The sequence below is a fragment of the Phalacrocorax aristotelis genome, chromosome 7, assembly GCF_949628215.1.
Source record: "Phalacrocorax aristotelis chromosome 7, bGulAri2.1, whole genome shotgun sequence".
In the NCBI taxonomy this organism is placed as follows: Eukaryota; Metazoa; Chordata; class Aves; order Suliformes; family Phalacrocoracidae; genus Phalacrocorax; species Phalacrocorax aristotelis.
The window spans coordinates 36,281,748-36,303,471 of record NC_134282.1 but is presented as its reverse complement, the minus strand read 5'-3'; the positions used below and the strand labels follow the sequence as shown (position 1 = coordinate 36,303,471).

Sequence of the window (21,724 nt, the reverse complement as noted above, 5' to 3'; positions counted from 1 at the left end):
CAACATACTATCATGTCAAAACCATCCTATTTGAAGTGTTACAGCATTACTGAACAAAAATTATTTCTTACCTCAACTTGCGCTTGTTGTCTTGCTAAGATTATATTGAAGACATCAAGCTTTCTTTCTAGGTCCTGTAAAAATGTATGATGAAATCATTTGCCTCTAAAACACATTTAGGAAATACGCATCACTACAAATTATCTACCAGCTCCTTCATATTTACACTCCAATTTCTTTCTAGACCTGCTCCTTTCTTTCAAGGGTATACCCCTCAAGAAGTTCACTAGAAAATAAAACCTGATGTTAGGCAGTCTAATTTTTTTTAAATAGATTAATCTTGCACTCCATTAACTGCATCCAAGTTCATTAATCTGCAACCAAAAAGGGTTTACTTAAATGAAGCTTTACTAGTAATTTTCTTTCTTTCCACAATAGGTTACACTGAACTTCAGATTAAAACAGTATTTCCACAGAACTCTTGTGCTCTTGTAAAACCACTAACCTTGATTACTGTCAGGAGTAAAGAATTATTTAATAAAGGGACCAAACCACACTTGCTCCAAAGAGGAAAAACACATACCTGAATTTGCCTCTGTGTTTCTTCTGACAGTTTACTTTGCGTCAGCTTGTTCTTGTACATAGTTTTGTAACTCTTCAGAAGCTGCCTATGTTGTTTTATGTTACTCCAGGACCACATTTGAGTATGTCTTTTGATGTGAACTTCAAGAACACTGTTACCTGCGTATTTCCACCTACAATAATTCCACACTTGTGAGCACCTTCCAATTTTGTTTGTGCCTTACAATTTAGAAGTGGCAGAGGTAGTCTATTAATATGCAAACACTTCGCTTACCATTTGTCATTTGAGTACCTTTGTTTTATAAAACTTAATGGTTTCACAATCACTTTTGAAAAATGGACTGAGGACTTATATTTAATGCCTAAAGACCTATAAATCTGCATTCTCTATTGACTTCTGCATGTTTGCAAATTTGGGCCATAACAGCCCTAAGTACACTTAAGCACTTTGATAACGAGCATCAATTACACATTTTTGTGAATTTTTTTCTAAGTAGTATCAGCTCAGAACTTTAAAAATCACAGGTGACATGTTTTTACCTTGTAATATATTTGCTAATTTTTTTTCTTTAGTCTTTTTAGAATTGTATTCTAACCTCTAGAGAGAACATTGGCATTTTGTTCATAGGTTTTTGGGGACTAGAGTTAGCTTTGCAAGTCAGATTTTCATGACTTGGTTCTTTCACGTGTCCTCTTGTACAAGCCTTTTCTACTTGGCAAAACAAAGCTCTGTGAAAGTCATCATGACTTATGCAATCTAGTTTTAAAACTACATTTAACCACAAAGGAGAATGAAGAGACTGGAGAGAATTCCAGCATCTCCTAAAGAATGCACTAACATACACAGCTTACCATTGCCTGGCATTTTTATGGAGAGACACATTGGGCCTAAATCTTCTGTACGGTGCATTGCGAACCATGTAATCTATGGACTCCAGGAGGTCTATCATGCTGAGGTACTAAACACAGAAAACCAAGTTTCTCAGCAGAGATTCAGATTTTGTTGCACACAGTGTTTGAAGTACATGTATACCATGGTCTTCACTGTTCCCAAAACTATACAGAAATTTAAGCCTATGCATTTTTATTAGGATGTAAAAGCGGAACAACTATACCCATTGCTCTCAAAGGCACCACCGTATGAACTTCTGGTTTCCTTGACGAACAAAACTAGTTTGTATTTCTGTTAGCCTGCTCAGCACAAAGTCTCAGGCTTTCTCAAACCAACCATATTCTCTTTATTTGCCAGTACACAGTTTCCTCAATTTCAGAACTCCCTTGGCATTAGTTAGCCTTATTGGTGCTGTTCTGAACTCAGGTTACACTTTGACATCAATAAGAGCTAAAAAGGTATCTAGCAAATGATAATTTACCACTGAATAAATCAAAACACTAACATTGTGGGGAACTATCTAAATGAGCTCCTTAATACTTCAGCTCGCTTTGTTACCAAAGCCCATATACTCCATTCATTCCCACCCTTGCTCGTAACTTAGCATCTCTGCAGTTATAATGTTGTCTTACAGTTTTGTAAGATAAGGGCTACTCATAAGAATGATTCCATTCTCTTTGTGAAAGGAATGTTATTGGAAGGGCTGAATACTGACCAGAGGGTCCACAGATAACAGGGTCAGTGTCAGGATCCAGCACCCTGAAGTGACTTTACACAAAGGGAAAATGATCCTACACTTTTCTCACAGTTAATGTTAAACTGTTTAGATAGTCTACTTACGTATAAGCAGAAAATTCCTAAAGAACATTTTCCAAAAAAAAAATACTACGGTTCATCACAAACTCTAAAATAGGTGGTAACAGATACCAAGCCAACTTACCTGTGGCTTAGTGAATTCAATGGCAATTCTCTGTACTTCTACATTACAATCAAGCTTGGGAGTTTTTAGTTCTACTTCTGCATATGGGTTGATATACAGTCTTGCAGAGGCTGATACTGGTCTAAAAACTTGACAATAAAAAAATGAGATAGGTTGTATGTTTAAAGTATGGGAAGTGATCTTAAAGTACTTATTTCCACTGCCTGATACATTAACCACTTTGTGCTGATATGCTCAAGAGTTACATCAGGATGTAACTCTTACCAAAAATTAAGATAGCCCAGCAGCAGTCAAAAAGCATACAATGGCTAATATGTTCTATTATGTTTAGGTTTTTGCAACATAAACTTAGTATAGGCATGCCTGCATGATCAGGTCAGGCTGTTGTATATTAACATGCTCCAACCAGTTTATATTCACTCATTCCTAGCTTACTTACTGTACTGGTAATCTTCAGGCTGGTTCCCACTACATGGAATTCCTCTTTTCAGCTGATCCTGTAAAGGAATATGATACTGTCTAGCAATTGCTGAAAAGCATTACTCATTTACAGTTCTCTAAGCTTTGAGTAGACCAACTTAAGGTCACATATATTTTGCAAGGGCCTCCTCCCCCTAAATGGGAAAGATATTATGGCACAAGCACTTAAGAGTGAAGGTTTTAAATATACCAGATTAAAAAGAATTCTAAGTTTCTCATATCAAATAGAAGGTTAGTACAGCTTTTATTCAACTTCAGTCTAAATCTTGTAATAACTAACGTGTTAATTTAGAAACATACAGCTCATGCGTACACTCAAACATGTAGCACAATAGATCAAGCATTTGTTTTTAAACTCCTTGAAGGTACCAGTAATACCTATTCACATTCTACTCTTCCTCATTTTTAGCACATAAGGAAGCCACTTGAGCCTTCTGGTATTCTGCAGATGAGAGAGGCATTAAAGACAGAAAGAAGTCAGGAAAATAACAGAACAGCCCAAGAGGCCTGAGAAATATCATGCTAGAACCAGGCCTTAATTCAAAATGAGGCCGTCTGATTCTTCAGCAATTTATTGATAAGGCTATATTTGTGCCCAAACATTTTACCTAGTTTCAGAATTGCAATGGCACAATCAATTAAAGCAGAAGGCCTGCTGCTAGGTAGCTACTACATGAAGACAGATGAAGTACTTGTTCCCATTACATTTTATGAAGACTCTCAATATTAAGAGTTGTTTTTACAAGAAAATGTTTTGTAACTACAAATTTCTTCAACGAAATCCTCTTCCCAGTTCCTTATTTAAAAACTGGTTTGTATTTTGTAAGAAGTACACTTTCTCCTTAAAAATATTTGTATTTCAACCTATTTCCTGCCTGCTGGTCTATCCTAATAAAAGCTAAATTTCAATTAGATTAAGTATAAAGCAGCTAATCTCACAACCAGCCATATACTCATGTTATTTAAATACGAAGACTGTTGTACGAAAGTAACAGATTGCTACAGATTACACAGCTTATTCTTACTATAACATAGACCAATTAGCTATTATGATAAATATGATTTCCTGATAATGCTGCTTAAAATTAAGACCACACCAGTCTATCTGGGTGGGAGATCTAGCTTTCCAGGAAACAAGCCATACTAGAAATTACATATAAAATGCATTGAGGTATTTAATACAGGTAATGTTACTAAACAAGACATATTATTTGTTAGTTGTTCAGTTCCTGTATTGGTTTTAAAATTCTGAAGCAGAGAGAACTTAACAAGTGGGAGAGAAGTTTTACAGAAGCAATCTTATGCCCGTGATGAATTCCCTTCTTCCCCTGTGCTTCTTCAGAACTTCTCAGACGTGTTCTGAGCTTATTCCTGCTCCCCCTCTCTTCCCCTTTTAGGCACAAGGGCACAAAGATGACTAATCACAACTGACAAATTTAAGCCAAACAGAAGTCAAACAGTCAAAAGATGCAAAAAGAATCCAAATAATGGAGATGATGCCAGTATGCAAAGTGATAGTACTATACAGCGCCAAAACTGCTAAGGGTTTCAAGAACTGGAAAAACTGCAAGTGGTGAGATGCTTCAAGTTAACAGGTGGACAGAATACTGCATGCTATTTGCTACACTGGAATTGCTCTCCCTCTGTGCTCAAAGAAATATTTACATGTAGGACGTGTCACAGGTTTTGGAAACAGGCAACTCCATTTTACAGTCCTGGAGGACAAGCTTCCCAATTCTTTCAGAATCTGTTAAAAACTTGCTTGATGATGGAATAGAAAGGCACTTCCTGATACATAAAACTTAAGTTCAACAAAACCACATCAGCATCTTCACTTGCAGCTTAGTCAATAGTTAGTTGAAGTCTCCTTGAAAAGAACTGAGATCTAAGCTGCCAGACAATGTCAGATAAGCCCACAAAGCCATCTGTCCATAAGCATGTCAAGGACTGATTCACAAAGGATCTTTCTGACAGTGCTGGAATGACACATTTGAAGCATTAAGACCTTTACTGCTGTCAGTTCAAACTGTATTGGTTTGCATTTACATTTCACTTCAGACTGAGATACAACAGAGAAAACACCCACAGACAGGTAATTCTGAAGACTCCCGTTGCCAAAGTAACTTGGCTATTATTAAAAATACTTAAGCATTTCTGCTAAACTAAAAAGGCAGAAGTGGAAGTGCTCTGAGGAAGTTTAGCTCTTTAAAGAGCAAAACAAGAGACTGTAGACCAGAAGAGAAATCAACATATTCATACTTTCCACATACAGTAGAATGCTGATATGTATATTTATAACCCCCTACAAGAGGAACCAGAATAAAATAAAAGGACTTAGGTTTCAAGTTCCATGTAACAGGCAAGATAAAAGAACATTAAATGCCTTGATGCTTTTAAACACAACGCACTTTTGATTCAACCTTCCATACTAGTACCAAGCTCACCAGGTTGTGTATATTTTGTTAATGAGCAAATAAAACAAAAATAGATGCCTGTAAAAGATGAGCGCAAAAGAAAAAAAAAGGAAACAAGTAGTATTGTACAAGGACACACAGAACACCTGTATAACCTTTGTAAATATAATGGGTCAAAAATGTCCCTCCTTTTTTTTTTGCACAGAGAGCACTTAATTCACACCAGAAAGAATTCAGATATATAGACAGCATGCACTGCACATCTGATTATCTCCACAGTAAAATTAAATGAGATTCAGACAAACTAACAACAGTAATCAGATGTCCACTATTCCAAGCCTGTTTCTCATTACCTATAAATGAGCTCTTTTAACCACATGAATGAAGTGGCTATCTGAAATAAACTTCCCAACAGTAACAGTGCTTTTGCAACTCAGAAGTCCTCAGCTGTAATACAGAAAGAGCATGTGTGCCCTCCGCCATAGCTTATGTCTATATAACTGCCCTATTCATACTGCTGAAGTTCCCAGTTCCTTTTCTAGGAAAGTAAAACTTAGAACACCACAATGAAGTGAAAGCAAAACAAGTAACTCACAATATTACAAGTTGCAGTATTCCACTACTCATCTAGCTAACAGCAACTCAAACCGTGACTGAACATAGCCTCCAGGAAGCTCTGCCCCCTCCCCCCAATTTGATTTTATACTTTCCCTATAATTACCATTTTAAAATATCTGCCTCTCATTCTGTCTTGATTTACCCTCACTGCCCTCATGCTGCCTCTCATCTTCTGTATTGGAGCACCATCATCTACTTCTCTAGTCTCTACACCACCCTAATTAGCTTCATCAAGTTGGAAAAAAGTCTTCCCAGCATCATCTTTCCATACAGCCTACCCTAATTATGTTCCACCCAACCTCATTTTCAAGTCTTTATTCAGTCCTACTGTGCATTCCACACTTAAAAGTTGTGACCCTCTTCTGTCTGTAGAGCATAGCATAGTCATTCACCCATGCATATAATTTATTCTACTAAAGCTCTTCAAAATTTTGCCAAAGCTACTTCCCATAATGAGCACTGCTATCTTTAAGAACCACTACATCAGCCCCTCCACAATTTTTTGTTTCTTTGTTTAGGTCTGACAATGGATACCTACCTACCTACGCTTTGGTTTATTAAAAAAGCAACAAAACCACAACCCTTTCTGTTTTAACATCTTGTTCTTCTGCATGGTTCCACTCTATTGGTTAATTTCATCCACGCATTTTAGGTAATCTGGATAATGTAACAGAAGTTCCTGTTCTGATAAAGATCTAATGTTCTGATTTTTTTATTAATTCTATGGTCGTTTACTATCTTAATATTGCCTTTTTCATTACAGTAGCTATGTAATAGCTCACACAGGCCAGATATTTAGTAAACAGTACTGGCTAAACAGCACAAAGGCAAGAGGAATATGCCAACAGAACATAATTTTACAGATGCAGCTTCTGACCATTTATAAAACCTATTGGGGTTGATAACATAGGAAGTTCACAAAAAAATATTAGCTATCTATGGTTCAATGGATTAACATAAGACCCCAGTATCAGAATCCAGTTGGCCATAAGTGTGAGGAGTGGGGTGGAAATGAGTATGGTGTAGTTTTGAATATTACAACAGCTATAGAATATAGTATTGTTTAATGTATTTTCTTCTACATTACCAGTATTTGTTCATGGGATCCATGATAATACATTTTGCTGTGTATGTTCCAATAAGCACTGAGACTGTCCAGGCACAAAAGCTGCACAGGAAAGAAAACATTCAACAGATGCCATAATCAGTATTCAACCCATTCTATGACCTCAGCTTTCCATTTCTGAAAACAGAAAACACATGAAAGCAGACTAGACAGCAAATCCACCATTACCATTGAGATGTATTTAATCTTATAATACTATTTTTGAAATGAAAATTGAATTGCTGAAAAGCAAGTTCTTAAAGCACACAAGTTCATCCACATCTGTTAAACACAACTCTGGATTGCCAGGCAAGGGTGCACAAAAACCCACATTCGGCCTAATAAAGAAGCTAGGACTATTAAAATCTTCTTATATCATTCCTGTTATGTCTTAGATCTTTTCATACTCCTTTCAGCATGGGACTGCGGAGCAGGGAGAACAGAGAGACTGCTTGGCTACCAAAATTCCAATTACGTTAAGCATACGAACTAGAGCAGGAAATGGCAATTTGACAACCTATCTGAAATCATAGTTACCATGCAAACTTCCTGTATAATGCATTTAATGAGGGGATCAGTGTTTGCATTTAAGGGAAATTATTTAAACGATAGACTTTAAAGTTATGCCTTACCTAAAGCCAGTTATTTGTGGTCTACTTCTGTTTAAACATACAGCAAAATTAAAGAACACAGGAGAATTCATAAACCAAACTATTTTTCCAATTTTTATTTAGAACCCCAGATTATTTCTGTCCAAGATCAGTTGCTCATTTTACTTGTGTAGGAAAAAACCCAATACATTACCTTGTATATTATTTTTGCAGCTTCATTCAGAATAGAAGGTGTCCAGTTCTCATTTGTTGTCTAGAAGTTCAAAGCAACAGAAGTCATTCTGTGCATCTTATTTAACACATTTGCGGTTCTATCCTATACTTTCAATAATTTCAATCATTGCATCACTTTGGTGCCACCTGATCTTAGAAGCCAGTTTCCCCAGACTGCATACATACAACTCAAAAGCCAATACAAATTTTGTCAGTTTTCATCTTCACCTCCTTATCCTACTCATAAAATCCTTAACATCTAAGGAAAATGGGTTAGCTGAAAGTTTCTCCCCCTGCTTCTCAAAAGGCCTGGCAAAATACTACATTCTTTATCATCAGGATGTAATGGTTGCCCTAATTTATTTATTAGACCTGGAAATAACCTGCCTTATGAAAGCAAACATACTCAGTTTTAAAGATCACTTGGATGACAAGAAAAAAATCACTAGTCTCACAAAGTGTGATTTTCCTCAATTATCTTCCCTTCTGCTTGCACAACTTTGAGTACTATTTGCATGGATATAAGATTGTATGTGCTTCCAGCTGTATGCATACTTTCATTGTTACGTATTAAGATGATACTTTTCTTTTCTGCTACTCCAAAGACAAGTCAATTGAAAACACAAGCACATGCATGCACACACACATTACCAGTAAACTAAGCTCGCCCAATGTCATTCCCAAGGAAACTGGACACTTTGGATTTGTGATCTACAAAAATAGAGAAATAATAGCTATTTATTTCTCTTGCTGCAAACAGAGATGTATCATTAATTAAAGTTGACTGAAATCCTGAGCTGTTTTGAGGACCTTCCTTTGCTAAATTATTCTAGCTGAAGCATTCTTGACACTCCTCATGTTGGGCCAAAATTAATATGGCTGTACTGTAAAGACTCAGGACTTCAATGCAAGCTGAAAATTTTGTTTTGACTTCTAAAATCTTCAGACAGGAAAGAACCAAGAACTTAAGAGTACCATGTCACAGTCAGGTATATAATTTTATTAATTCCATTCCTCACACCTTTTAAAATTTAGTGTCTATGAAAACAGTCCCAAAATATGTTTGAGAAATACTCTATATCTAACGCTTTTCTTTTACATTCAGTTATCTCAACAAAAACTACTTTATCATTCTCCTACAGGAAGCTGGAAGCAGGCTAGAATAATATCAGTTTGGTCCACATAAACATTCTCATTTGTCAATTATTGTTTTCAATTATTTGCCTTCCAACTCATCTGTAACCCCTCCAGTTTCTGCCACTCTGGACTTTACCCAGGCCACTGAAAAATTCTGTACATCAACTGCACACACTAACATATGAAAAATGGCCATGATCCACATTTAGTGAGCAAGACACCACTGGAAAAGGCAAAAGAGATAACATGTATTTCACGTATCCAAACTATTTCTGGCTGTCAGTTGTATCTGGGGTACTTCATTTGAAGAGGTGCAGCAGAAACCACAGCACCTTTTTCAAGGTTTTCTACAGTTTCTCTCTATGGACTATACAATCATGACTGCACTGGAGTCCAATTTAAAATGAAGAGAATGCGTTCCAGATACTTACATCATCTTCGTATTTAACATGAATGCCTGTGATTTTGACTTGCACATTTTTTATAACTTGAGTTGCAAGTTTTTCTAAGAAAGTATCCTTCTTCTCCTCCTTCAGTTTGTCTAAAACAATAATTTGAAAAAAGTCAGCATTCAGTGTAGTAGTTGCATCTTGAGTTTACCCACACCAAGAGCTATGCTAATGTAAAGTTAACATTTAACAGGAACATTTAACTTTTAAATATTCACTTATTTAGATTACATATTTGCATTTTTTTCCTTTTCTGTACATCCATATTCTGAAGATGTCATTTTAGCCGTGTTTGCACAATACAACCATAAGTAAACTTATGTCTTAAGTTTCAGCCAAAACAGTTTATCTTACAGCAAGTTCTTGTTTAATATACTCCTCCCTGCTCCTTCTAAGGTAAAAGGTTCCCTCTTAGGAGTCCCTCGGCAATTAACTAGGGGTTTCAACAAGCAAATCGGTTAGATGGTGTAATTTAGCACAAACTACCCTTGAATAACCTGCTGAAGATGAAACTTGCACAAGAGACCAGTCCATTAGAGCCTTTCATACAACATTGCCCGAGAAAGTTAAAAAACTGGCATACTTGAACTTACGCTGAACAAGACAGGGTAGAAGTTGCATACCCACATTCAGCATTGCACTCAAGACAAATGTATGCATGCCAAGGTGGCGAGAAATATTTATAATCCCTCATTATTTAATGGCATAACTCTAAAAACATTATCTCGGCTGAGCATCTTCACATTTTACCTAATGTGGTTAGATGACCTGCTGTTCTCTAGCTATCTTTACAGTCTACCCTGTCTTACAAAGTGGCTATCTCAGTGAATTACACTAATCAGCCTACCAAGTTTGTACATTTCTGCTGGAAATGGTACAGATGGCTCGAGTTGAAGAAACAGTTATGGCTATTCAAGTAGAGAGAAATAACGACTACAGCTTTTGACCAAGTTTAGGGTTGCAGTATGAGTTTGACTGCTCAGCTTACTAACTGTTTGGAACTTTTTAAATATGTGGTTGTCCTGGTTTCAGCTGGGATAGAGTTAAATTTCTTCATAGCAGCTAGTATAGGGCTATCTTTTGGATTTTTGCTGGAAACAGTGGTGATAATGTGGAGATGTTTTGGCTGTTGCTAAGTAGCACATACACTGGTCAAGGACTTCTTCAGCTCCCCATGCTCTGCCAGGTGCACAAGAAGCTGGGAGGGGACACAGCCAGCACAGCTGACCCCAACTGACCAACAGGATATTCCATACCATATGACGTCATGCTCAGTATATAAAGCTGGGGCAAGAAGAAGGAAGGGGAGGACGTTTGGAGTGATGGCATTTGTCTTCCCAAGTAACTGTTACGCGTGCTGGAGCCCTGCTTTCCTGGAGATGGCTGAGCACCTGCCTGCCCATGGGAAGCGGTGAATTAATTCCTTGTTTTGCTTTGCTTCCGCCCGCAGCTTTTGCTTTACCTGTTAAACTGTCTTTATCTCAAACCATGAGTTGCCTCACTTTTACTCTTCCGATTCTCTGCCCCATCCCACCAGGGGGGAGTGAGCGAGCGGCTGCGTGGTGCTTGGTTGCTGACTGGGGCTAAACCACCACAGCAGTGCATGCTGAACACCACAGATATATAACTTTGTACATCTTGCTATAACAACTAGGATAATTTTTTTTAAAGCTCTATGAGAGGTTCAAGAGATTCCTTTAAAAATGAAAAAGACTTCGCTACTGAACATGATATAACACAATTTTAGTCAAGAGCATTTGATTTCAAGTAAAGAGTTAGCTAGGAACTCAGATGAAACCAAAACTTAAACCACTTTTACATGCAACTCATTTTTTCTCCTATGAATCATTTTTTCACAACTCCCACTCCCTATTAAGAAATCAACACAAAACTGATAAAGTCAAAAAAGGCAGAAGTGCTTGTCGAAACTTCATGTCCTTCAAGTGCAAGCAGGCAACCCATTAACGTTTCTCCAGCCAGATGCAGCTACCAGCAGCAATAAAAGTTTTACACCTTACAAAGATTATCCAAGGTCCCCACAGAGTTTTTACTCCAATTACAAGTCTGTGTTGCAGCTTCCTCCAAGATCAAATAAGTAACAATACAACTACATGGGATATGGCAACCCATTCTTAGTCACATGCTAATAATGAAGACCTGCACAGTTTGGTACTTACGGACAATGATTATCCTCTCAGGGAAAATCATCAATTTCATTGCTGTCAAAATATCAGTCATAACACTACGCTAGCTATTTAGAACAGAAGCTAAAAGGTGCTGAAAAAGATTGTTTACTGCCACATCATCAGTATAGTATCAGATTTACTTTACATAGTTGTTACTGGAATATTACAAACATTAGATGAACAGATCTCTTCCACAAGCAGTTTTTCCAACAGCCACAGTGAACCGCCACTACTCAGCCTACCAAACGTGTACATTTTCATTGGAAATGCTACAGATCACTCAAGTTGAAGAAACAGGCACAGCTATACAGGTAGAGAGAAACAAGGACTCTCTTCAGTCTCACTGGATACCGAGAATAAAACAACAGCAAAAATGAGCTCTCTCCAATTTACATCCCCTCTTTCAAACAGGAGAAAAAAAAAAACTGTATCAGTAGATGTATATCCAAGACTAAGAAAAAGTAATCCAAACAGAAGAAAAAAAGTCTTTAAAGAAGTTAAAAGCCTACCGTTTACCTACCTTTTGAGTGATCGTGACCTTTAAATGGTCTCTTAAAATGTTTTTTATACTTTTTACGCTTACGTCCTTTTTCAGTGCAAGCAATTTTGGGGAAAAGGATAAAATTCAAGTTAGTAAAGCAGAAATGTAAGAAAGCATAAGAAAAGATGGAAGAAACGGTTGTCTTAAAGCAGAATGCCTTAGTAAGGTCTCATTAAAAGCTTTTAAAGAATTTCAGATCTGTTAAGGAAGCAATCAGCTACTTCTCGTAACACAGGGCCTTATTTTTCATAATTTATGTACATCTAAATTCACTTTCAGGGAAGTAAAAAAGCCTTACTTTTTTGCCTCCCCCCACTCCCACTTTTTTTTTTTTTTTTTTTTTTTTTACACAAAAGTCATTGAAGTTCAAAGCCTAAGTAAACTAAACAGCCAGTAAAAACTTCAGATTAAGTATCCAAATTTCTGCTGGACCAATAGTCCTGCCAATTGTAAGGTCAAGGCATTTAATTCAACTTTCATATATTACTTAGGTAATGTCTCACAAGTTCGAGGAATTACAAATAATCACCAGGCTTCTCAGCAAATACATACCCAGATTCTTCATGACTGCATTGCATAACATAACTCCAGATCACTTATGTACAAAAGGGAGCTAAAAAGAGAGCCATGCCTGCTTATTAGAAACCCTTGTGAATAAGTTTTCCGTAACCTAAGTGTTCCATTTTTATTTAATGACCTCAGGCAAAGGCATAATTGTGGGGGAATAAAACCATGGAAGTTTAAATACAGAAGAGGCTTCTACCATACAAAGGCATAACTTCTAAGTTAAGGTATTTGAGATGTACGTGGACACCCAAAGAACACTTTTAATATGATTCTCATGCTAATCAACAGTATGGTATGAAAGCAACCTGAAAGAACGACACCGGTAGCTGTAAAAAGGCATACAAAAATGCTGACTCTTTAAAAGCTTTATATGAAATGAATTTACACACAAATTATGACCCACACAATCACAACCATTTCATGAGTTAAATTAATGTTCATATTCTTCCACATTTCTAAAGAAAACCGGTTTGGTGAGTTGCATTGTTTCTTTCCCTTCTCTGGCCATATAGTGGAAAAGAACGTAGCAATTGTGCTGCCTGTGCTTAACTTTTAAGAGGTTGTAGCATGAGAAGGGTGTATCCCACTAAAGGAAGAAGGAAGCAAGTGCAAATATGTATTTACCTCCAGGGAACAACTGTATTTTTATGTAATTTGCATGCCTGTTCAAACAAAGGAGGAGAAAGTGCCTGCCAAGATTTCAATCTGTCTTTCAAGTAAGGTGATCAACAACATTTTCTTTTGGATAGTTCCATTTAACAATACAAGTAATCCTTTACACATGGTATTTTAAAAAGACAGCTTCCTTCACTTACTATTGTATTTGTAGTTCTCAGGATTTCACTCCCATGTATGACAAAACTAAGGCGAAACTATGGAGGAACTAAATGTATGATTTTAAGCTCATTCTAAACCTGCACTCAGATAAAAAGCCCACCAAGTAATTTTGACTAAGAATAAATTTCTGAAAATCTGGTTCAATAAGATAAAGATACAGTAGGTACAACATAATAACAGTTCCTCTGAATTTCAACGGAAACTGTTTCCTTGCAGGAAAAAGCATATAAAATGCCTTCAATCTGCTGTGGTTCTTTTTGCCTGTCCACAGTTTCAAGACAGCCTGAATTCCAGAATCTTAAGCCTAGACACTACGGGTAAGGGTAATTACCCTCTATTTTAAAAGCACCTAAAGGTAGCAGAATATTGTCAGCATTTTATAACATTTTTGAGCTCAATATGGCTGATGGAAATTTTTCTAGTTTTCTTCAACAGCCACCCAGCTAAGACAGGGCTGGTCATTGCAAGTTTCCACTTGAATCCAGTGCCATTAAAAGTTTATTTCTAGAACCACCAATATGTGGATGCTTACCAAGCAAGTATTGTTTCCTCATTTCTACATTTGGCTGCTTTGTGGGCCTGTGTTTTTAAAAATGTAAGCTGCATTCCCGTCACGCATGTGCCAAATGTAACCATGCATACCCACCAGGCTTAGTGTCCTTGTAAATCAGACTCTCCAACCCATACAAGGAATCTTGTGAATGAGTGCCTTGGTCCACATGGCAGCAAATAATAAAAAAAATCAGTTGGTTTAAAAGAAGGGAATCAACTCCTGATTTAATGTTAAGTTTATAGAACTCATATGACATGTTAGTATTTCCATTACAACATCTGACAGCCAGAGTCACTTCACAGTATCTAGTTTCAAAGATTATCTAGATGGGCAAATTACACTATTTTCGTTTTACTTATAGCCAGCAAAATACAAGACCTGCAAACTTTGGTCCCCATACATGAGTTTTTATACTGACATTTTGATAGCTTAGAAAACAAAAAATAACATTTTGTCAGCTTGTGTCAACAGAGCTTGTTGTAACTTCCCCATCACACTACACTAACCACAAGTGACATGACCGTTTTGCTCAATATTCGAATAGCATGTCTAAAGAAAATATCCCCAGGAACGTCTGTGCTGAGAGACTCTTAAATAAATGCAAGTACTGAATCAAGATTCTAAACATATTAAGGTGAGTACTAATCAGAAAACCAAATATAGCTGAGAATTCATGGACCCTGATAACTTTCTATTCAATATCTTTCCTAGATTTTCACCAGCTATTGTGTGTTCTTAAAAGCCTACAGAAAGAGGTGAATTTCTTAGAAGTTAGAACAACTTGGGCCCTAAGACTTCTGTATCTAGCAAAAGCAAGGGATTTGCTCATCAAAGAACTACATGAGTCCTCCCAAGTAGAATATTCTAGTTCAACACCAGAAACACAAATAAGTACCACTGAGATATGACCATAGAATCATAGAATATTTCAAGTTGGAAGGGACCCATAAGGATCGTCCTGCAGTATGACTGAGAGGATAGCTAGAGTTTAAAATAATCCAATTTCAATGTTCCTTCAGCTTTTCCTTCACAAGTTCAAAGTTTAAAATGGCAAAACATGACTAAAGCTAATTCTAGTTCTTTATATAAGGACTTAAGCTACTGAGGTATCATTTCTATGTGATTTTTTTTTCAAAAGCCTTACAAATGCTGGATGTAGTAAGTTTCTTTAAAAAAAAAAAAAAAAAAGACCCCACTGTCAGAGGTACACTGACTCACTCTTAATGATATGAAGTTCCAGAACTGGAATTCCTCAAGCAGTACCCATTAGGTTACATTCTTCTTGTTATATTATCCTTTCATCTCATTGCTACTGGTGCAAAAAGTATTGGCTGAAACACTGCTGCTTTACAAGTCCTACATAACCAAGGTTAAATCTCTATGAACATTCCTTTGTGCCAGTATGAAGTAACGGCTGCAAAGTTCATTCACTAAAGTTGTCTTAGCTCTTATACAGTTTCCGGAATATTAAAGGCAAGAAATAAAGCAAGGCTTCCTTCTTCACTGTAAATGGCTTGCCAGATTACTGTTTGAAGGAAACTGCAAATGTACAACTCAAATTAGCAAAACAGGAACAAGGCAGTAGAGAGTCCTCTAACTGGAAAAATAAATAAGCAAAGAAATTACAATCAAACTATCTTATTTTCAGTAACAAGGCAAATGACTTGCAGCATTACAGGTATCCTAGAGATGCATCTTAAGAACCATTATTACTGCCCAACAAACAGGTCTCACTTCAGACAAAAACTTCAGTTTCCTCTACCGTATGCAGTTACCTGCCATTCGTCTGAGCTTGGTTTCTGTCCAAACAAGACTAACTTATACCATGATTTTGTTAAAGGTATTTGATATGACAAAAAAAAAAAAAACCACCAAAACAACCAACCAAACAATAACAAAAAAAGAAACCTGCAAACCACAAATCAGGTTAGCTGGACTGAAACGATGAATTATTTTAACCTATAATGGATCATGACCTGGATCAAAAGTTGAAGTAAAATTTCCTTTGTTCATGTTCAATTGTTTCTTGTGTCATGAATTATCTCCTGCTCAAGAGAGCCTCATTTCTCAAACCAGTCAGAACACAGTACATCATAAGAGGACAGCAGGAACTGAAACAAAAGCATTATTGTTGAAGTAAAAATTTACAAACCTTACCACTCTCCTTTAAGTTTTCTTTAAGCAAAGAACAACCTGTCACATGCACCTCTAAAACACATTATTAGACATCTATTACTGAAGCTCTAAAGCAAGATAACATTAGCCTCATGCAATGCAGTTTCTATCTTTGGTCCTGTTCCCCTAGAACTTTAAGAAAAAAAAAAAAAAAAAAAAAAAAAAAAGACATACCAGATTATCAAATTCCCATTTCAGTGGAAGCTGACTGGATAAATGAATGGTAAACCAAGCAACATTTCTTTCAAGCTTTAGAGGAAAAAGGCTTTTCAAAGCACTGTAGTAAGATCAGCCAGACACTTGAAAAAACATGATTTATTAACTCAACCACAAAACAGGCCTTTTCTCTTATAGCACAGTCTAAGTCCTCAAATTCCAATGGAGATTTTTGTTATTAACTCAGTACCTTTTTCTGCTGCTTTCTGCAAGGCTTCCTCAATTCTTGCCAGTTCCTTTTGTTTATTATCCTGCAAGTATTTTTCTTCCTTCTCTGCATCATATTTAATGCCTGTAAGCCAAGTTGGGACAGCTTTAACCCTAAATTTCAAGTTATATAAATGCATAATCAAGCAACGTACACCATATTCAACATTATGTTGCAAAACACGTTGCTTGAGATAAAGGCTATTCTAGGTTTAATTGCTGAAAGCTGCATATAGCCTCTGAAATTATTACTGTTACACAGTATGACACAAAAGGATCATATGAACATTTAAGCATTACTTCAAAGGAGAACCCCTCCATGGAATTCAGACCCTTCAGTGTTGTCTGTGTAATGCAGGTTTGTAAATTCTACTACACATATATTTGACAATCTAGAAACTTGCAAGTTTTCTTAATACACCAGAGGTTCTGATTTCAGGGAAAACTAATCCAGTTCTCTGATCCTCTCACTAAAAATGGTTCTCATGGAATTACTACTTTCGATTGCTGTCAGTTAGAAGTAGATGAACTATATCACACAATATCCCAAAGATCTAAACTATGCCAGAAAAGTGGATTCAGCGTAAGCACTCTTCAGAAGAAACTTGGCTGTTGAATTGAACTTGGAATGGATACAACCAAGGATTTCCATAAAAGCAACAAGTATTGTTTTCTCCCACCCTTATTCCACTAACTTACCAGCATTTGTCTAAAAATTTCCCTGAGGGAAAACAGAATGTAAAAAATGGCAGCTTACATGAACTACTTGCTATTCTATACTCAAATACATGATACCCTTAGATATTTTACTCTTCCATTATTTAACTGTGCTGTTGAAGAGTTTACATACTTGCTCCAGGAACTATTAGAAGATACAAGCCTTCCAGAGTTGCAACAACTGCCTCGCCATAGAGATTCTTCCAAGGAATCTTCAGAGTAAGTTTATCTAAACAAAGCAGATACAGTTACATCAAAACAAACATCTGCACTGTGCTTAGTCCAAACAACACCTCAGGCATCGAAGAGCATTAGCCCTATATCTTGATGTTCTCAACACCTTAGAAGGTAAGGAGAAACCATACGGGCCTAAACATTTTATAAAGCCTTTTAAGTGATAAAATACATGTAGAGAAAATATGAGCCATAGATGTAAGCAAGAAGATGCAGTTTGAGTCAGAAGACTTCACATCAAAACCTGAGATCATGACTGGCATTCATTCACTGGGATGAATGTGATTTTCCCAGGGAAGTAGAAGAAATAAAACACACATTCATCCCCAAGAAAAGTTTCACATGAAAAAGCAATACTGACCACCAAGGAAAGGAATTTTTTAAGAAATACATATCTAAGTGTTCCTAAACCGGTGGCATGCTTGCCGGTTTCAGGAATCTTACTTAAATTCTTCATATTCCTAACCTGTCCTTTAGAGAGTCAAACACATTCTGCCTGTACTAAACAGCTCCCTTGATGATCCCATGTATCTGGAAAGAACCTCTGGGACATGGTTTTAATACCAGCCTGTAAAATCACACAAACAGAATTTGCCAGATAACATTTTATAATTTATCCAGGGTAGTCACATAAGACTTCTGTGTTAGTTTCAACAGTAAGTACAATCACAGAGTTCACTTAAGAAAGCTTGATAAAAGAAATTCAGAGGCAGGACTGACCTTAAGGCCTGCACTAAAATTTTCACTCCAATACTTACACTGAAACAAAAACTTACCTATCTGACCAACTTTTATTCTAAAAGGTACATCCAGTTCATTCTGTAAAGAAAAAAAAAAAATCTTAAACAGATCCATGTATTTTAAAGATAAGCTGGTTTATACAGCAAAATTACTATCTTTACATCTGTTAGAACTATTTTCCTGGAATAGAAAGAGTTCTCCATATGACAGAGGCTTAATTATTTAGCAATACTCACATGAACTCAGGAATCTATACATACAGTTAGGCTTGTAGAGAACCTTAAAACAAAGCATCTACACGTTTCTGTCAATTCTCTCCTACAAGTATGATAATGCCTCACCCCAAAGGTTACTAAAAATTAAAATTTTATCTGTATACAAGAATTTATTTTTATGTTTTTATTAATTTGCCACATCTGTCTTATTTTTGGTAATAGCACTTAGTATTTACAAACATAAAGGAAGTCTCACTAACAATACTGAGGAGTTCTTTGCAAAACGCCTGCCAAACATTAAGAACAAGGCAAGCTTTTACAGATGAGGAACATGTGACAAGTGAACAATTAAAACCTCACAAAGTATCTCTCCTATATAGTGTAGAGCAAAAACAGCAATATAACCACAGGAATACCAAGAACGTAAGAGGGACAAAGTAAAAAGGAATTAAGAGAAAACAAATGAATAAAGAAAAGGAAAAATTAAAAAAAAAGTTAAACATCAAGATTCCGGAACTGTCTTCTACTTCAGTATCCTTTTCAAATAAGTTAACAATAATTCAAAGACCTGAAGAGAAGTCTTAATCTCGAAGATTATAAAAAGCAAACCCATTTTCCTAAATGAGACAGATATTAACTACTACTCTCTTACCATGTACTAGAAGACAACCTTGATTACCACTTTTCCAACAACTTAAAAAGATTTAACAGGGCTGCTCCAAAAAAAGAAGAGTAATATCCAAATTAACATCTCTGACAGATTTCCAGTTTTTAAAAAGCAGTTTGAGTTGCAATTAGGAGCCTAACATCAACCAACTTTAATTGGCTCGACTAGTGACAATATTTCTGTGGCTTGTTCTTTTTTAATTCCTCAAATAAACAATTGAAAAGCAAGAGCTATGGAATATTTTAACCCTCTTCTGGTTATAACTGCATAGTCCTAGAAACTTCTCATGCTTTAAGTTATTCCTGGTGACAACTGCTCTTTAGCAAAATCTGGTCAATAAGCTAAACTGAATGCTTTCTTCCCAGTTTTTATTTTTCATTGAAATATATCAGTAGAGAAAGAGAAAATAGGCTTATTTAAAATAGTTCGATCTCCAAACTTCATTTTTAGCAGTAAGAACACACATAAGAAGAGGTCGAAACAAATTGTGAGAACAAAGATAGATCTCTGCTCTTGATAGAGCCAGGAGCAGTCATGTAGAAGCAGATAACAGCAACTAAATCCACCCCATTTAATACTGCATTCATGACCCACAGCTGAATTTTAAGGAGGACCAGCTCAGTTTGGTCTGCTGAAAGGACTGAACCATGAGTTTGATCTTGAAAAATTAGTTTTCAGAAGATTAAATTCCATGGGGCGGGGGGGACGGTGCAGGAAGAATGAAAGGCTATGCTTAAAATGAAAGATGTTTTGAAGTTGTTGCGTGAAGACAACAAATTAATATAATATAGAAAGTGTGAGACCATTAGGATTTGATGTTAAAACACAAAAAGATGATTTACTGAAAATACTTCAAGACTATAACTGAAAGGAACAGGCAATATTAGCTTTGAAGATTAAGAGCTATGACCAGCTGGATACTGGATACAAATTCACAAGTAAAGAAGCTCAGAGGTCAAGATTTTTGACGGTAATGACTCTAATAATATAAGCTGAGAAGCATGCAGGTATTTTTCATTATGACTGAAAAATATTTTTCATTATGATTGAAAAATAGGATAAAGCTGAAGAAATCCATCCGAAAGAATTCATTACTATTACTACTACAAGTTCCTAACAAAGTAAAACAGGAACATTAAAGCAACTGCCCTATTATACTTCTGTATTTTTTAGCCGAAGTCACACAAAACAGCAGCCTCAAAAGATAAAAGTACATGTTTCACAGAATGACACTTCAGCACTCTGTGTCAGCAAACTCTCTAACATATTTTGCGGAAAAAAAATGGTTACATTTGTAAGGTGCCTACAAAATAATTTGTAAAATAATTTTTTACAATTTTATTTTAGAAATCTTACACTAATCTTAAGATGACTTTGCATGAGCTGAAGCCTAAATTATGACTGAGATCTGAAACTTCCATTTTAATGAAATACTCTTACTATGACTGAGGAAAAAAATAAACTCAGTAAGCATAACACTAAAAGTAACTACTTGCTTGTCTTCCTTTTCCTAAGGGCTTTCTTTTCTTACATTTGCGAAGTACTGTACCTATATACAGAAATTAAAAGCTAGTTATTTTCTAGCAGGAAACTTGAAGAGGAAAGCAAAACCAATCCGTCACCAAAATCGGGAATGAACCTCGTAACACCAACGTAGTGTTAAAAGGCAGGCACCAGGGGATCGCTCCTCCTACGGTGCATACCATCAGATCTCATTGTGCCATTAAGTACATGCTTCATATACATATTCCTTAGCTTTTTGATAAAAGATATACATATTCAATATATGCAGACATCCTTTTGTGCATGCCTATTGGTGTCTCCGGGTGGTCGTCAGGGATCTCTGGATAAAGGACATACTCTTCCTCCCTGTGTCCACTAGTTAACCCTTGTTTTCGCGCAAACTTAGTTCTGAGATTAGGTATGTACTATTCTTGAGGGATGGTCTGTTTTGGTTTAGTGTTTGCTCTGCAGTTCCTTATCTTTATGCCTCTGTACATCTGCTTTTCTTAAGGCCAAATGTCATCGTGACTTTGTTTAGGTACTTTGAATCTTGAGGCCTCTCTGATTCCCCTAAAGCAACAAGGTTTAGTCATCGTGTAGGCTGTTCTTGTTTCAGCTACCTCATTATCTTGGCTAAGTTTTGGCTCTGGGTCCCAGCATTAGTTGAGCTACACTAGATTGTATTAGTAGCTCCCAACCATTTATACCCCAAATCATTGCTACCTAAAAGTAAGGCTTTAATTTAATCCTTAAAACAGAGGTTTGGACCCTAAGCACTAAGAGTGAGGGTTTGGGACCTAAAAATTAGGCTTTGAGTCTGAAAAGAGAGGTTCTGACAGAAACACATTATCTATTGCATTAATGATTAAATAATGACTAAAATACAGATTAAAGAATACACTGGTTGTCCCCAGGCTTAATGTT

General features: G+C 36.4%; 1 protein-coding gene across 2 annotated transcripts in view; it reads right to left on the bottom strand.

The window, feature by feature from the left end:
* The window catches only part of VPS13C (vacuolar protein sorting 13 homolog C), a 103,440-nt gene that overhangs the window by 78,274 nt on the left and 3,442 nt on the right, over positions 1–21,724 (bottom strand). For both annotated transcript variants that reach the window (XM_075100099.1, XM_075100100.1), the window contains exons 3-14: positions 18,451–18,493; positions 17,574–17,669; positions 16,707–16,808; positions 9,424–9,533; positions 8,507–8,566; positions 7,836–7,895; positions 7,014–7,094; positions 2,854–2,911; positions 2,415–2,542; positions 1,435–1,541; positions 584–755; positions 72–134 (exon numbers count right to left, since the gene is read on the bottom strand). In XM_075100099.1, the coding sequence (XP_074956200.1) occupies positions 72–134; positions 584–755; positions 1,435–1,541; positions 2,415–2,542; positions 2,854–2,911; positions 7,014–7,094; positions 7,836–7,895; positions 8,507–8,566; positions 9,424–9,533; positions 16,707–16,808; positions 17,574–17,669; positions 18,451–18,493 (1,080 nt within the window). The remainder of the gene's footprint in view (positions 1–71; positions 135–583; positions 756–1,434; positions 1,542–2,414; positions 2,543–2,853; positions 2,912–7,013; positions 7,095–7,835; positions 7,896–8,506; positions 8,567–9,423; positions 9,534–16,706; positions 16,809–17,573; positions 17,670–18,450; positions 18,494–21,724) is intronic.